Source organism: Bubalus kerabau, chromosome 3 (genome assembly GCF_029407905.1).
Source record: "Bubalus kerabau isolate K-KA32 ecotype Philippines breed swamp buffalo chromosome 3, PCC_UOA_SB_1v2, whole genome shotgun sequence".
NCBI lineage: Eukaryota > Metazoa > Chordata > Mammalia > Artiodactyla > Bovidae > Bubalus > Bubalus kerabau.
The window spans coordinates 78,484,783-78,503,326 of NC_073626.1; the positions used below are offsets into that span (position 1 = coordinate 78,484,783).

Genomic DNA, 18,544 nt, shown 5'->3' on the forward strand with positions numbered 1-18,544 from the left:
TCATTTTATCTATAATTTCTTCTATTTTTTTTTTAATTTATGGTTCTGATAGGCTAAATCATGTCCTTTCCCAAAGATGTCTACAACTTAATCCCTGCAAGCTGTGAATACATTATGCTACACACTTTCCTGATGTAATTAAGGTTATGGATGCTTCTGATTGGGGGAAAACCCTGGATTATATGGGCAGCCCAATCTAATCACATAAATCCTTTCAAAAGCAGAGAACTTTGGCTGGAGGAAGAAGAGATGAAGAGGAGAAAGAGGGAGAAGTCAGAGAGATTCCAAGCCAGTTTGATGGAAGGGGGCCATGTGCAAGGAACAGAGTGAGAAGCTAGGAACAGCCCTGAGCTAATAGCCAGTGAGAGACTGGGGCCTCAGTCTTACAAGCACAAGGAACTAGATTCTGCCAGCAACCTGAACTATTTTGCAAGTTGATTCTACCCTAGAGTCTTTCTATAAAAAGCCCAGGCCAGCTAACACCTTGACTTTGGTCTTGTGAGACCCTGAGCAGAGAAACCAGCCAAGCCAACATGGATTTCTGATGTGCAGAAACTGTGAGGTAATATATTTGTGTTGTTTTAAGCCCCCATGTTTGTGGCAAATTGTTATGGCAACAACAGAAAATAATACAATTGTTCACAGATTTTTTTTTGGATGGGAGGGAGGGGGTCTTTACTATTCCTTGTATATTTTGCTGTTCTTTTTTATTTCCTTTTTTTCTCTTCTTGTTTTACTGAGATATAATCAATCTTTTATTTTCTTAAGTGAATACTTCATTTATATATTTTAAGTTTTTCTTTCCAATAAATAAACACATTTAAGCCTATATTCCTCTGAGAACCATTTTATCTAAGACCCAAAAATTTTAGAATAAATATTCTCTTTTTTGCTAATTCCGATATATTTCTTGCTGCTGCTGCTGCTGCTGCTAAGTCACTTCAGTCATGTCCGACTCTGTGCAACCCCATAGACGGCAGCCCACCAGGCTCCCCCATCCCTGGGATTCTCCAGGCAAGAGTACTGGAGTGGGTTGCCATTGCCTTCTCCGATATATATTTCCTAATCTTACATATTAAGATATAGAGCACAGCATAAAATTGGTTTTCAGAAATTCCAGCTTAAAAGATCTAGTGTAAGAAACTTTGTTTTCATTTTAAAAGCTTTTTATTGTTATACAAGAAATGCATGTATATTTAGAAGATACAGAAAGTGAAAAGAAAAATAATCAACTAGAATAGAGCCCCCTAGAGATCATCAGCATTAACATTCTGATACATCTTTGCAAGTGTTCAGAGAATGCTTTGGCGTATAACTAACTTAGTAAAGGCATTTCATCTAATCCATTTTAACTTTGTACTCAGAACCACAGAACCCTTTCACAGGGAAGCTACACAGAGTTGGGGTGGGTGGTTTCCATTCGGCTTCTCAGAGACACAGCCCTCCACTGAGGATGCTCAAACACAGGTGAGTGATGATGGGGATGTTGCGGAAGCAGCAGAACCAAGCGGGGAGGGCTCAGGATTGGCAAGACCACGACCTGAGTCCTAGCTCTGCCACCTGTTCTTCCTCAGTGACCATAAAGGTATCTCACTTAAGGGGTTACAGGAGGTAAGCAGAATGCTATCTGCTTAATGCGCAGAGTGGTATCTGCAGAATGCGCTCTGGCTCTCCTTTACTGCGTCCTGGTGTGGCCCACAGGAGGTGAGGCAAAGTGAGGGGAACAGACAGCTGAAAGCAGACCAGCGAGCTGAGAAAGTCCTGAAAAGATGCTAGTAGGCCAAGGGGACCCCCAAAGCAACTGGGGGATGTCCCCTGCTCGTACCATCCTACTCTGAAGGGAAAGGGCCCACCGACTGCAGCAGAGGAGGACACTGTCTTCCAGATGAGAACACTGAGGGAAATTCAACTTTGAGGGCAGGAGATCTGGGCTCGGCTCAGCCATCCAGTATGGCATCTTTTCCTTGTTCCTTCTTGATCAGGAAGATCATGTTTGATATAGGATTTTCCCCATGCTCCCCTCTTGTCTGGCACCTTTCAATCCCCTGATCCTTATCTCCTGGCATGCTAATCCAAATTAAATAATTAATAGTGTCCATATAGCTAGCAACTTCTATTTAGTTAAAATTAAAGAAGACTTAAGGCTTTAAAATCCTTACTTAAGAGGAAGAAAAATGACAAATAAATGTCTTCTAACAGATCCCTATTTAAAGAGGTCATACATTCATATATTCTAAGATATGCCTTGAGGTTTTACAAACTCACTCCCATTTCTTCTCCTATATCCATAGGAAAGTAAGTTCACAATGATGTCTCAATCAGGAGTTGGATATATGTACTAAGGAAGGGAAATGAATTGACATAGTTTACAAAGATTTTTCAACAAAATGGTTAACACCAAAAACTTAAAAAATTAACCTTTACTTTTGTGACCTTGAACAGCCAAATTCCTATCTCACTCCCTTAACATGTTTAGAAATAGTGCTCTCAAGAGTATGTGTTTTTAATAAAGAAAGACATTTAATAAGTGAAATGAAAATAAAACAATCACTGAGCCTTCAAAATCTAACAAAGATGTAAAAATTCATCTCTTTACTCATAAACTTAGAAAATAGAAATGACAGGGAATGTGGGGAAGAAATATAGAGCTCTTGCCTGAGCTAGTTCATCCAGCACATGGAATTTAAAGTGCGAACGATGGCAGCCTAGAAATGATGAGATGGCACTTTTTCAACATACATATGTCCATATTTAAAACCTCACAAGCATGCTCATAACTGAATTCTGGTGCCCCCTCAAGGGAAAATACTTATAATGGAAACAAACTGAATGATGACTAGTGGAAATGAAATGACTTCCAAGAAACTATGAAAAACAAAACATCGACAGTATCTGAATTGTTTTACTTTTTGTATCTTGTTTAGAAATACACTGAGATACTGACCTGTAAGATGTAGAGAATGACAGCTGTCAGTCCAACCCAGCTGTGCAGACTGTACATATTGGGGATCTTCTTGGCATTGTGGAAATCAAAAACAGCCACCAGAGAAATAATTGCGAGAATGGCAGCAACAGTGTTTAGCCCCGCATGGATGGATTTCATCAGGAGCTTGCTGCATTTCCAGGTCCATGGCAGTCTGTATACAATGATGGCTGAAGAGAGAAAAAAGGGCACAGAATGTAGTGTTGCTGTTCTTTTAACCAACACGAGATGAACATTTTGACGCAGTGAACACTCCCTTCTATGAAACCCTTTTCTGTTAATTTCTGCTTCTCCTCTCTTCCCTGCCTCTCAGTGGTTTCTTCTTGAGCTCTTTGCTGGCATCTTCTTTACTCCCAACTTATGAATGAACCTTGATGCCTCTTAGGCTCAGTCTTAGGATTTTTTCCTCTCTCTGTGGGTGATCTCATTCAGTCTCTCACTAAAATGCTACCTCCATGGTTGGGACTCCAAAATTCTCATCTCCAGCCCAGAACTTCCTTCTGAACTCCAGATCTACATATTCCAATGGCTTCTTGACATCTCCACAAAGATGCCTCTCAAATATCTCAGACTCAACATGTCCCAAACTAAATTCTTAATCTTATGGTCTGGTTTCTTCATATAAGTGCCTTAATTTGACATGAAAAGACAGGCTAAAGAATAGAAAAAATAAGTGCAAAGATTTAAATAGACGAAAGAGTATTTCTAAGAATTTCATAAAAGAGTATATCCAAGTGACTAGTAAACATAATAAAGATATCAACTTCATTGGTCAACAGAGAAATGAGAATACCTCTATCACACGTCTGAATGGCTGAACACGGAAAATACTGAGTACTGGAGAGGCTATGAAACAACAAAACTCTCATGCTCTGCTGCTGAGAGCTTAAACGAGAACACACACTTGGGAAAACTAGCAGTATCTACTTAAGCTAAACTTATGCATACCTTTTGTTGTTATTTAGTTGCTAAGTCATGTCTAACTCTTTTGCAACCCCATGGACAGTAGCCCACCAGGCTCCCCTGTCCATGGGATTTCCCAGGCAACAATACTGGAGTAGGTTGCCATTTCTTTCTCCAAGGAATCTTCCCAACCCAGGATCAAACCCATGTCTCCTGCATTGGCAGGTGGATTCTTTACCACTGAGCCATTATAATCTATTAATTCTACTCCTGGGCATATGCCCCAAAGAAATATATACATATGTTCACCAGAAGGCATGTATTAAGAGTAGTAGTATAGCACTATTTGTTGTGGCCAAAACCTGGGAAATTCCCAAATGTTCATCATTAAGAGACTGAATAAATAAATTGTGATATATTCATACCATGGCATGAATGATCTAAAACTAGAACTTCACCCAATGATATGGATCAATCTATAATGTCAATGCCAAGAAACTAGACGTAAACAAATATACACTGTATGATTCAATTGATATGAAATATAAAAATAGGCAACACTCATCTTTGCAATAAGAAAAATCAAGACAGGAACTTCTCTGGCAATTAAGTGGTTAAGACTCTCCATGCTTCCAATGCAAGGGACATGGGTTTGATTCCTGGTCAGGGAACTAAGACCCCAGGTGGCCAAAACCTAATTAACTACCATATACTTTTAAAAAATAAATAAAAGATTAAAAAAATTGAAGAGTCAAGATAGTGGCTGCCCTTGTGAAGAAGGGGTATAGCAACTGCAAAGGAATGCATGAGGGATTTCTGGGCTCCTGCTAATAATCTGACTTTCAACCTAGGTGCTGGTTACACAGGTAATCAATCACTGAGGGAAGATGCATTAAGCTATACATTTATACATATGCTTTTCTGCATGTAAACTTCAGCAAAAAGATTCTTGAAAAGCTTTTTTTTAGTGTCCTGGCTTAATCAATAGATTATATGGCCACCCTATCCGGCATGCAATTAATTTTCTTCGGAAGGCAATATCCTGCCCCAACCTACCCTTATCCCACTCCTTATGTTCATTTCAGGGAAAATTTAAATATCTGGAAATGTATGGCAGGTTGAAAAAGTTTAAAGAATACTCTCTTGGAAAATAGGTTCCATTATATTAGCAATGGGTCACATAAATTTCTTACTTCCAGAAAAGAAGTAGAAGCAGAAGCTGCTGCCTTTTCCCTTCAAAGACATTTATATTTTGAGTATAAGAAACTTAATTGGATCATAAAATGTAAAAGATTATCTTGTCCATTTTCAGTCAGAAACATAAAAAACCAACAAAGATATTAATAGATGTGAATTCAGCCACTTTAAAGCTTTCAGCACAAGATGTCCATCTTCCTATTCTTTGGTTCCATTCTAATACTTGAGAGGCAGGCATCATAGGACAGTATTCCTTTTATCTAATCCAAATTCTGAAGGTTGACTACCTACTCATTTTAGTGCATATATGTTTATCTTATAAATGTTGATTGATTATATCAATATTTCCTTGAGGACATAGAAACTTTGCAGGTAATCATTTCTATAGTCAATAAATCTTTTCAAGCCATTTAATACAACACCTTGAAAGGTATATGTTTAGGGGGTGCTTTGCCCTGTAGCTTCCAGGATCCTAGTTCCCCAACCAGGGATTGAACCCAGGCCTGACGGTGAAAGCACCAAGTCCTGGCCACTGGTCCCCCAGGGAATTCCCAAAAGGTATGCTTTTAAAAGCTAGTTCAGGAAGTTCCCTGGTGGCCTAGTGGTTAGGATTCCAGGCTTTCACTGTTGTGGCCCAGGTTCAATCCTTGGTCAGGGAACTGAGATCCCACAAGCTGTATGGCATGGCCAAAAAAAAAAAAAAAGTTAGTTCAATATCCTTTGTTATCCTACTTCAATGTCTTTGAGGGCAGAAATATGAGGGCACACACACACACACACACACACACACACACACACGAAACCCTGAGCCCTTGCAAGGTAGTAGGCACCATACTAAGTGCTCTATTTGTTTACATTATAATGATCAACTCAACTCTGTGAGGAAGGCATAGTTATTATTACCACTACACAGAGGAGGAAGTGGAGGCACAGAGAGGTGAAGTAGTTTGCTCAATATCATTGTGTTTTTATATTAATATCATTGTTATCACCAGCATCATAATCATCATATCCTCCAGGCACCACCCAGGGGAAGGACTTAGATTGCAAGGCTTGAATGGATGCATCCACATGCATAAGGGAAATACTCAGGCTGTTTCCCTGAAAAGCAAATTATGAGCCATGAATCATGACAGCTTTTCCTCCCTAATCTGGGTCATATTATACCCAAAATTTCCAAAATCAAAACTAAGCTCAGATGTTAGAAATCAGGAATAGTTATTAAGGCTGAGGAGAGTTCAAGGGTTACCAGGGGGATTCTGGGGTGCCTGGAATGTTGTCTCATGATGTGAGCATGAGTGTGCTCATGCGATGAAAACACGTCCCTTATGATTTAGGTACTTTTCTGCATGTATGTGGTTCTTGAACAAAAAGTACCTGAAAAATGTCCAAAATTCAAAGACAACCATGTTCCCAGTAAAGAACTTTCACTCTTCTCAATACTGCAAGAACCCCAGAAAAATGTGTCAAATTTTTCACAAAACTGAAAGTCTAATCCTCTTTGAGTGTCAAAACTTGATTTTTAAACTTTTCACATTTACTCAAATGATTTTCAAGTTGGTTGCCCACTAGCTTTCCTTCTCTAGCAATACCATGAGTGGGACACAATCTAATCTTTTATTCATGGTTTGGGGTTATCAGTAAAACATACTGTCCTATTACTATGAAGCAGGAGAGGTACTTACCTCTGATCCAAGTGGGCCCAGATAATTACATTTTTGTTTTCTCTAGTCCTTGAGTCTAGTTTTAGAATTTTCTATCTCCTCTTTTAGTTTCTTGCCCAGGTTAGGGTGCCTGCCTCCAACCTCTCCTCTCATCAGCTTGCACTATCTATTATTCCTACCAGCTTTAAGTTCTAGTTGATGAATTTTTAGGATGGCAAAACTCTTTTAACATCTTTAAATATGGATGATGACTACATGGGGATCTGTTATATTAGTTTCTGTATGGTTGAAAGAGTTCATGAATAAAATTTCTGTAAGCCTGCAAACCTAATAGGCAATTAGTCTCACCTTCTAAGTAGGAAGCTTGTGGAAACCTCAGTGGCTCTCTCATAGGAGGCAGGCATGGAGTTTTCAGCACCTGGTCTGGTGATAGATAAGTTCTGCAGGGTAGCTGACTAAGTTTCAAATGCTCTCTGGATAAATGGAGGATAACTCCAAAGTGATGCATTTGCATAATGTGTTTATGTGCCTTTTAAAATGCATAAATAACCCAAATACGGTGGACTTCAGGAGAAAGGGCAACCTTAACAAATCAACCACATTTCTTCAACAAGAAGCTTTTTTCAACAGCAGTAAAAACTGCCTGTAGAGTGGAATTTAAATATTTCTTGCTTCTCTGGCTTGGCACTTACCTAGACACCATTCCTGAGGTTCAGTGAGAAGGAAGAAAAAGTTCTCAGAAGCCCATGAGGAGGGGAAATGCTATCAGACAGCTACTTGTGACTGAAACAAGGGTTTTCTGTTACAGTCCGAGATGGCAAAACCATTTGGGGCAAGAAAAGGAGGGGAAACATGAACACATGTTTGTGAAAAATACGTTTTAAAATTTTTTTTAACTTTAAACTTTTTATTTTGTATTGGTGTATAGCTGATTAACAATGTTGTAGTAATTTCAGGTGAACAGTGAAGGGACTCAGTCATACATATACATGTATCCATTCTCCCCCAAACCCCCCTCCCACCCAGGCTGGCTGATGGCAGAACATGCTGTTGTGATAAACTTGAAAAGGAAGGAGGGAAGGAAGGCAGGCAAGAAGGGAGGGAGGGAGGAAGACCTGTGTACAATTATTCTTTCAACAATGAAGAGGGAAACGCAGTAACTTGAATTGTATTTACTTATTAGAAATCTTCTCAGTTCCTAAGCAGCATAATCAACTCAGGGATATGTGAAATACATATTCTCCAAGATGTAATCTCTGGTTTGACACCAGCTTTCCATCCATATACCATTACAAAACTATCCACATACACAAATCTCTTAAAGCAGACAATGCAAATGTAGAATTTGTCAAAGTGAATGTGGGGAGAAGGGCTCTTGGAGGGAGAGAAATGTCCCCATACATAGAAAACAATTTGACTCTAGTTCTTCTGTGTTTAAATCTTGTGATTTACGAAGATAGGAGCACATCTGTCTCGGTCATGGTCGGATCCCAGCATTTAGCACAGAGCTCACAGAGCCTAGCACATAGCAGAAATTCAATAAGTATGTGTTGAATATATAAATCTTAATAAAGTACAGTAATTTATTATTTCCCAGAAAATGAGCAGATTCTCTTTCAAAATGCACAAATCAAAACTTCAACTGCTGACCCAAGTGTTGTGTGTGCATGCTCAATCGTGTCTGACTCTTTGAGACCCCATGGACTGGAGCCTGCCAGGCTCCTTTGTCCATGGGATTTTCCAGGCAAGAATACTGGAGTGGGTTGCCATTTCCTTCTCCAGGAAAGGCAGTCAGACATAACTGCTCACCCAAGTGTTAGCTCATATAAAACCAAATGGTCCTTTCAAATCAGTAAAAAGTATTCTGCCCTTGGACCCACTTAATAGCTTTAGATAAGCTTTAAGTGAACCACAAAATAAGACAAGAGTAAGTTATTGAAAGTGACATACACTGGAAATTGAAGACCTTTATAAACTCTGCTTAAATATGGTGTGCCCATCACACTTTTCTTAACTCTTTGAATAAAGTATTATTTTGACCTCCTTCGTAGATAGTCCGAATAGGACTATCAAGATTTATAACTTATTTCCCTGTGTACCCCAGAATGTAGCAGACTCAATCCAAAGGACCTCAAGTTTAAATGTACAAGCAGAGGACCCCCTTTAAGTACGCTTCCTGAAAAGATTCCTACAGCAACTATCAGGGTGAATCTGAGCTCTGAAACATGCCTGTGTACTCAGACTGTCTCACAGCATCAATGTCATGAAACTGAAAACCTCTGGAGAATCAGAATGAAGGAAGTGATCTGGGTGATTTGGAATATTTGTTTCAGCATCTTGGTACTAGAAGCATCTCTTTGAAGTGACTAAAATCCTCACAAAGGCACCTTCTTGGTACCAAATAGTGTATGAAAAGAGAAAAATTCAATTAATGGGCTAGACATTTACAAATATCCAGAAAGTTTGCATTGTTAACACCACCAGCCATATTTTCCCTATATTTTCTTGTGCCTCATATCAATATTATGACAGATTAGAAATAGTATTGGCTCTGATATCACTGGTGGTAAGTTTAACCCTGGTCAGGCATTTGACCTCTAAAATTAGGAATTGAACTTCAAGTCCTAGACAGCTCTAAATATTTAGGGCTCAGGTTTTCTAAAAGAAAACCATAGCTCAGCTATAACAAACTCAAATGAGAACAGCTTGGAGATAGGACTACATCTTACTCATTTGTTTTACATAGTGTCTGGCATACAGTAAATGCTTAAATAATGTATGCTAGTTAAATAAATAGGATAATACATGAAGAAATTGAATGAATGAATAAACAGACTTAGAAAGGTACAGCTGAAGTCTGCAACCATTTTGAAGCCTGTTTTGACTTTTTAAGAAAGTTTCTATAGGAAAAAAATAGTTATAACAAAGATTTCTGGTCTATATTTCTTAAAAGGGAAGATTGTTCTACTTTTTAAGGGAAAAGTTGAAAAGCCCACTAAGTCAAGACAGAAAACGCTAGAGGTTACTGGAGGATAGAGACTGGATTTGGTCCACAGAAGTGTTTTGTTTGATTAGCATGATGATGTGGGGCTTTTGGTTTTGTGGCTGGTTTACTTTTAGACTGAACCAGTTTTTTTTAAAAAATCTGGATTCTCTTGGATAATGAGAAGCTCTGACCCCTGAGAGGATCCCCACATTGCCCCAACCTGCTGGAGCTAAGAGCTTTCTATTTCGCCAGGAGGAGGCCCTCTCTAGTTCCCTGCAGTTCCTACCCCTCACACAAAGCCCGTATCTATACCCTGTGGCACAAGGATCTGAACTTTGATTAACTGGGCTAGTAAACACAGTGGCTTCTCCCAAGTGTTATTAGGCAACACTGCTTATAATAAAATGGACCCCTGATTGGTAAACTGTCTGGACTGAGAAGAACAATGAAAAGTCTACAAATATCTGAAGAAAATGCCATACTCTGGGCTTCCCGGAGTGCAATGTAACTGTTATATCCTGTATTGGTTTCCTAGGGCTGCAGTAACAAAGTACCAAAAACTGAGAGACTTCAAACAACAGAAATGTATTCCTTCACAATTCTGGAGGCCAGAAGTCTAAGATCAAGTTGCTGGCGAGACTGGTTCCTTCAGAAGGCTCTGAGAATCCATTCCATTCCTCCCTCTTAGCTTCTGGTTGCTGCTGCTGCTGCTAAGTCGCTTCAGTCGTGTCCAACTCTGTGCAACCCTATAGACGGCGGCCCACCAGGCTCCCCCGTCCCTGGGATTCTCCAGGCAAGAACACTGGAGTGGGTTGCCATTTCCTTCTCCAATGCATGAAAGGGAGAAGTGAAAGTGAAGTCGCTCAGTCGTGTCCGACTCTTCATGACCCCATGGACTGCAGCCTACCAGGCTCCTCTGTCCATGGGATTTTCCAGGCAAGAGTACTGGAGTGGGGTGCCATAGCTTCTGGTAGCTGCTGGCAATTCTTGGTGCTCCCCTGACTTATACACAGATGACTCCAATCTCTGCCTCCATTTTCACAAGGCCCTCTCCTCTGTGTGTCTGTGCCTCAAATTTCCTTCTCTTTTCTCTTAAAAGGACACCAGTTATTGGGTTTAGGGCCCATCCTAAACCCGGGCTGATCTAATCTTAAGATCCTTACTTACGTCTGCAAAGGGCTTCCCTGGTGGCTCAGTGGTAAAGAATTCCCTGCTAATGCTTTGATCCCTGATCCGAGAAGATCCCACATGCCATGGTGCAACTAAGCCCATGTGCCACGGTTATTGAGCCTGTGCCCTGCAGCCCATGCTCCGCAAGGAGAAGCCACCGCAGTGAGAAGCCCACGCACCGCCGCTAGAGCATAGACTGCCACTTGCCACAGCTAGAGAAAAGCCTACACAGTAACGAAGACCCAGCACAGCCAAAGATGAGTAAAAAAACAAAATTATATAAAAACATTACATCTGCAAAGATGCTAAGCCTCTTTTAGAGGTCACTGAGATTAGGACTTGAACATATTTTTTGGAAGTCACTGTTCAACTCACCATGTATTGTTTTCAGGGGCACTAGAAACCAGGTCCATAGAGTATTTACAAGAGATTTTGGTTCATCTTAAGGTCCCATGTGGGCCATGGGACCTTAAGCCCCAATCCCATCAATGGAGATCTCATCTCCTGATGTCTGGAGAGTCACCTGGAGACAGGAGAGCTGATGGAGGGATTTACGCTGCAAGGATGTCTGCTAAGGAGCACCTGTTACTGCCCTGACAGCAAACTCCAGTTTCTGTCCTACATTCCTCCTGAATAGACTGGTGTCCAGTGTGGACCAGGAATTTATGTGTTTGAATGTTTAAAGCCAGGAAGACACTCTGGTGGGTGCTAGACACCCAACCCACTTCACAAATTCACTTTATATGCCATCCTTGTATGTATGACCCCCGGTTTAAAGGACTGGCCAAATTTTCATTAATTTAGTGAATACTTTTTGAATGCCAATTACATGTTAGGTAATTTTCTGCCCACCACGGATACAGCAGTGAAGAAAACAGACAAGGGAGCTTACATTCAAATGGAAGATAAGAAAGAAAGAAAGGGAGGAAGAGAAGTAGGGAGGGAGGGAGAAAATAGTCAGTGGTCAGAATTTGGTTAATATTATATTTTGAATTTAATATTATATTTTGAATTTAATATTATATTTTGAATTTGGAATTTATATGATTTTATATGGGCTAGATGAGAAGTATGGAAAAAGCATAGGCATCAAGGATGACTATATAGTTCTGACATGAACATACATCTAGAAGGATGAAGTTGCCATTTAATGAGATGGGGAAGTTGACTCATTGGAAAAGACTCTGATGCTGGGAGGGATTGGGGGCAGGAGGAGAAGGGGACGACAGAGGATGAGATGGCTGGATGGCATCACCGACTCGATGGACGTGAGTCTGAGTGAACTCCGGGAGTTGGTGATGGACAGGGAGGCCTGGTGTGCTGTGATTCATGGGGTCGCAGAGTCGGACATGACTGAGTGACTGAACTATAACTATAGGAGGAGAGGTTTGGGGGGTATGAGGAAGACAGAGAGTTGAGATTTGGACATATCTATTTGACATACAAGTTGAGAGTTTGAGTAGATGGATATTTGAGTCTGGAGTTCAGGGGAGAGGTCCATAAATATATGAGGATTCAGGGGGATGCATGGTGTTTAAAGCCACAAGACTAGATGAGATGACCAAGATTCTGAGTGGATCAGGAGAGGAGAATTGGTCAGAAGACTGAAGCTCAGGCTCTCTAACCTTAATGGATCAGGGAGATGAGGAGGAGCCAGCAAAGGACACGAAAAGGAGTAGGCAGTAAGGAGAGAAGAGCCAAGAGAGTCAGGGATCCTGGAAGCCCAAGTGAAGAAGTGTCCCAAGGAGGAATAGTGCGTCAGTTGCGCCAAATGTTGCTTTTTGGTCAAGCAAGATGAGGACTGATGACAGCTGGAATTAGCAATGTGGAGGCAATTGGTTAAGAGCCATTTTGGTGCAGCAGTAGAGAGGAAGCCTGATTGGAGTGGGGTCAAGAGACAATAGGAGGAGAGGAACTGGACACTGCAGGTATTGACAAGTATTTCTAAAAGTTCTGTGATAAGGCAAGCAGAGATTTGAGGCAGTAGCTGAAAGGGGAATAAGGGGTCAAGAGTATGGTTGTTTTTAAGATAACAGACATTATAACACATTGGAAATAATCCAATGGGGTGGGAACTTGATGCACAAGGAAAAAAGGAGAACTGCTGGAGTGAAGAGGTGCAGGCACTAACACTCTAATAAGCTCAAGGCCTTTACAGTAGAGATGCAATTCCAGTACACCATCATGCTCATTCTCCCCTGAGGCTGACTTCATCGGTGCTTCCAAACCAGCTATAAACAGCAGAATCACTGAGAAGAAGGGAGGGCACTTCTCCTTTAGATGCTACTATTACTATCCCTGACTTCTCAGATGCTGCAGTGGTAAAGAACCTGCCTGCCAACGCAGGAGACACAAGAGACTGCGTCGAGGGTTCGATCCCAGGCTTGGGAAGATCCCCTGGAGTAGAAAATGGCAACCTGTTCCAGTATTCTTGCCTGGAAAATCCCACAGACAGAGGAGCCTGGCAGGCTACAGTCCATGGGGTCTCAAAGAGTCGAACATGACTGAACACACACACCCAACAACACATTACTATCTCCACAAATGAGTGGCTGTAAAAGTGCATTGTTACAATTAACAATGGTACTGAGAACCATCATTCAACAGCTATTTATTGGCCTACTTTGTGCCAGTTCTAGGTGTTATTCTAGACACTGGGGACACAACAGTGAAATATTCATGTCTGAAACATTTTTATTAGTTACATTACAAAGAGATCTGTATGCACTTATTTTTAACAAAAAAGAAAAACATGTTTGGGGTTGTCTTGAATATTTATGCTTTGTAAAAAGCCCCGTTTCTTTATGAGTGATAGGCTTTATTATCTATGGTGTTCCAAAGGCTGGTTTTGGAATAGGTAGGTATCTGAGGCATTTTCTCCACTCTCTGCCAGGCTTTACCCCAAGAGCCTTTCCAAATATATTTAAGTGGTCTTGGAATTTGGTCACTTTTAGGTACGTTAATAGATATCGCACTTGCCTTTTAAGAACTACTCAATTTCGTCTTGTTAGTCTTTTAAATGTGACTTAAATGAAGTTATAGTCTCTCACAAAACGAACTTGAGATCATTACACTATTGAATTTCTCTTCCCTCAGTTTATATAGTCAAAACAGTTCTATACATGGAAAACTAAGGAGTATAGGATTGCTGAGACTTTTCACTAAGTTTATATACCTGAATTTTCCACCTTTTTCTAAAAAGCACTTTCCACCTTGCTGAACCTTTTAAAAGGTCAACAGCTACTTTGAGAGCATTTATTTGTTTCAGTCTTTTCTGTGGCCTTTTAAGTTTTGTTTCTCTGATTTCCTGGCAGTATACTTATTTCATGGGAAACATTCCTTTCAGAGAAGCACAAAGCTCTTCTAAAGGTCTCTTTGAAACTTCCTCATTCATGTTTGCTAGATTTCCTACTAGTTTAAAATTTTATTTCAGCTTTAAATATCCTATAGTCTGTTATACTTTATTTTAGAACACGTATATTTTCCAAAAGACATACACAGACATTTATTTTGTAACTTTTGTATTACCCTTGCTTTCTTCAGAGCTTACTTCTTACAAATATTTCAAAGGACATATACCAGTTCTCATACAGTTTTAAATATTGTTTGCTCTCTGCATTTGTGAAGCATTTCTCTAATCTCTTGGGCTTCCCTTGTGACTCAGCTGGTAAAGAATCCGCCTGCAATGTGGGAGACCTGGGTTAGCTCCCTGGGTTGGGAAGATCCCCTGGAGAAGGGAAAGGCTACCCACTCCAGTATTCTGGCCTGGAGAATTCCATGGACTGTATAGGGGTCGCAAAGAGTTGGACATAACTGAGCGACTTTCCCTTTTCTCATCTCTAAACATCTGTGTATCACAGAACCCAATTACATCATGTTCACTATTAGAGATCTGAAATAATATAGCCTAAAAATTTGCTCCTTGAAGCAATTACACACAGTACAAAAGGCTTTTATAACACGGATGGTCTATAACACGTGTGTCCCCGTCCCCCCCCCACCCCTGTCTATAAGGTCAACTCTTTACTCCTACTCATTCTACTGGAGGCTTTCTACTGTGGGATGTGAGGAAGTGCAGGTGGGCCAAAACTTGCAAGAATTCATGAGGTCTATGCATGTGCCTATACATATGAGAAAGTTTACATTCATGTCAATTAAATGTGTCATCTACATAGAGAACAGACTTGTGGCTGCCAAGGGGCAGGGGGTGGGGAGGGATGGATTGGGAGTTTGGGATTAGCAAATGCAAATTATTACATATAGAATGGATAGACAATAAGGTCCTACTGTATAGCACAGGATGTATTCAACATCCTGTGATAAACCATGGAAAAGAATGTGAAAAATAATGTATATATGTATTACTGAATCATTTTGCTGTAGAGTAGAAATTAACACAACATTTTAAGTCAACTATACTTCAATAGAATACATTTTAAAAATAAAAAATAAATGTGTCATTTGATTAAAGTGTTTTGCATGCCTGGAATCCAAATAGTAAACAGGATGGGTAATGTTGATAGGACAAACATTCCAAAACTAATACAAATACAGCAGTTATGCTTAAATGAAGGCAGCAGATGAAAATTTCCAAAATATCCATGTTCATATTTTTGCTGCAAAGTGAATGTAAACAGACTTTTAAAAGCCCAAAGTTTAGACAAACTATAAATTCTTTTAGGAAAACTGTGATGGACTCTATCATGAAGAGTTTCAAAGTGTTTTTAGATGAAGCTTTTTGCTTCTCTAAAAAGGATATTTTACAGAAAATAAGCATATTGCCTTAAGAATAGAGAAATGAAACTTGAAAATAAAACCACTGAAAACATGTATACTACTTCTACAGGCAAATTACTTAGCTGCTTCATGCTTCAGTTTATGCTTCTATATATCTGCGAATTAATGCCCCGAGTGGGTGCACAGAGGCACTCAATAAATGATAGGCCATCTCCTTTTTAGAAGTCAAGAAACAAGTATTATCACCTGTTTCCATTACCTTAAATTATGAGAAGATACTGTAGCCCCTTGGTAAAGTTTCTTAGTATTAGGTGCTGCTCATAGGACTGGGTTGGAAGAGATGAAGAGTGTTTCTACTGCTTTGAGCAAACAGAAGATTTTGACAGCTCCGGCCAAACTTGAGGGCTCCACCAGGAAGGAAATAGTGCTTCTGCCAACAGTGACTTTGGAACTCGAGTATGTTTTTCTCATTTTAGTTTAGTGGCAAAATAACTTGAGACTTACGCAACAAACGACTCAGCCATCCAGTGGTATTCACACCCGGGTGGATGCCAATCTCACACCAGGGAAGTCTCCATAGCTGGACACTGGCAGCAGCTTCCTCTACCTCCCAGAGTGGGAACATGCCACTTATCCAGCCACACTGGCAAAGGCTGCTGCCCAAGTTTTAAACGGAAACAAAAATCTTTTCTTTAGGAATGAGGTCGGTGCTTTTTTGATCTCTTGTTTGTTTGGGGAAAGTTAAATACTGGTGGAGAAAAGGCAGCCTGCTCAGAGGCAAGGCTAGTGGTTTCAGCTGGTGGGCATCTGTTTCCCAGTCCTTTTCCTCTCCTCTCCTTTCTTCTCTATGATATAACCCCAGTCCACTACTCCTGCGTTTTTCTAAATGCTTTCTCTGCCAAGGCCTTGACTTCACTTTTTGGAAAGTGGTTACAAATAAATGGCGCTTGCAGCACTAGCTAGAGGTTCCTCCAGCTCAACAACAGCTGAAAGAAAAGAAAGCTGTCAGCACATACACAAAGATAAGAAGATCTGCCACTGATGAGAGAGGAGGTAGGCGGGGAAACAGTGAAGGTGGTCAAAAGGTACAGCCCTCCAGTTCTAAAGGGATGTAATGTAGCAGAACGGTGGTGACAAGTAATAATAATATACTGTAGATCTGAACAATGCTAAATAGACTAGATTCTTTAGCAATGTTCTAAATGCTAAGTGAGATGAGATCTAGTTCTCATCCCATCTCAAAGGGGAAAAAACTGTAACTATGTGAGGTGATGGATGTTAATTAGTAATAGGTATTTCCATATATAATCATGTTACACACCTGAAACGAATATGCCAATTATAGCTCAAAACAAAAACAACCATCCACTGAGTCCCCCTTCCGTGCCAGGCTCATCCGAGAGAATGCAGGCCGAGGCAGCAAACCCCAAAGAAGTCCCAAGTATAAGCATCTCTCTCACTCAGCCAGGCGGCCACGGAACCCTTGAGGGCATCTCTGGCCCCATGATCCGGGCCAGTGCCCAACAGGAAGTCCCGCAGGGGAACTTTCGCCAGTCTGCAGCCGCAAAAACAAGTCGGGCTCAAGACTGTCCAGTAACCTGGAGATGCAGCGAAACACCGTTTTGAATCCTGGCAGCTTCTTGGGCTTGACTGAGTTTAACGCTCTAGGAGTGAAACCAGAGTTGATGCTTCCTTCACTCACTCGTGAGGCCACCCGCTGACGGGCCTCCCCTTCGCTCAGGGCTTTAGAGAAAATGAGAGAAGATGAGACAAGAGGCCAATTCTCCCCACTCCATTCGCCCCCGCCCCACCCCGCCCCACCACCGTTGCCTTCCTCTCCTAACCCGCAGTCTCAAAGCAAGTTCAACGACAGGCCTTGCCTAAAGAGATCTCCGCGCCCCTGATTGCGCAGGGTTGGTCCCAGAGGGGCGATTTTCAGGGGGCTTGCGGGCCGCCTGGCCGCACCGCGCTCCTGCATCTCTCCTCTGCTCCCAAGCTTGGTGGAGTCTGGTGTAGCGTCCCAGCCACTCGCAGTAAATAGTTAACCTAGCCGGGTCGGTCGACCCAGTTACGCGTCTTCCAGCGAACCCGAGTCTCGCGCGCCTCGCCCCACCGCCGCGGCTCCCGCGCTCGCCCAAGTCCGCCCGGCCCGCGGCCCCCGGGCGCCGGACGAGCCACCTCCCTCTGCACTGTCGACTCGGCTCCCTGGCCCCCGCTACTCCTTCACCCCTTCCCTCGCCCAGCCTTACTCGGTTGGAACTCGGTCAGGAACCCCGGCCCCTCCTCCCCCGCCGCCTCCCAAGAGGTGCCAGTACCGATGCCCAGGATGAAGACGAAGCCGGTGACCACGAGCACCGGGTGCCAATTAAACTCGAGCGCGGTCCCGTCCCAGCCGAGCCCCTCTCGGTAGTGGAGGACCCAGATGAGGGTGAAGATCACAGACAGGAAGCCGACGAGCAGCGCCGACACCAGCAGCGCCAAGAAGCCCCTGTAGCCCTCCATGGCCATCAGCGCCCCATACTCCGCGCGGTGGCGGGGAAGGAACTCGGCGAGGCGGCGGCCCCTGGGTACTGGCCTGCGGCGAGACGCGGCGTCGACTTTTAGGAGCTCTCTCCGCCCCGGGGAGGGGCTTTGTCGCGGGCCTGCCTGGGATGCGGGGCCTCGGGGCGGGGGCAGCTGGCTCTTAGCTCAGAAACTAGCCCCACCCTGGGGATCTCGTGGTCGGCGTCTGCGCTTGCCGAGAGCTCGAGTAACCGATCTGGTTAGTTGTTGAGAGCAAGAGTCCAGAAGGTTCCACACCCACCACTTTCTTTTAACTTTTCCCGTGTCTCTTCCTTCTCTGAGAGGAGGCTGAGTAAGGCAGTGGTGTGCACAATCGGTGTGCACAAACAGTGTGCACAAACA

General features: G+C 42.1%; 1 protein-coding gene and 1 long non-coding RNA gene across 3 annotated transcripts in view; one reads left to right on the top strand and one right to left on the bottom strand.

The window, feature by feature from the left end:
- Positions 1-18,261, bottom strand: part of LOC129646303 (plasma membrane ascorbate-dependent reductase CYBRD1) — a 32,971-nt gene extending 14,710 nt beyond the window's left edge. Inside the window, exons 1-2 of one of the 2 annotated variants that reach the window (XM_055572257.1) lie at positions 17,956-18,261; positions 2,945-3,153 (exon numbers count right to left, since the gene is read on the bottom strand). In XM_055572257.1, coding sequence (XP_055428232.1) covers positions 2,945-3,153; positions 17,956-18,148 — 402 coding nt within the window. In that variant the 5' untranslated portion in view covers positions 18,149-18,261. The remainder of the gene's footprint in view (positions 1-2,944; positions 3,154-17,955) is intronic. The other variant, XM_055572256.1, reaches the window with a different exon arrangement.
- Positions 83-3,061, top strand: LOC129646304 (uncharacterized). The gene is made up of 3 exons (XR_008711838.1): positions 83-143; positions 222-562; positions 2,925-3,061. It is a non-coding gene; the product is annotated as an uncharacterized LOC129646304 (long non-coding RNA).
- Positions 18,262-18,544: the final 283 nt, after the last annotated feature.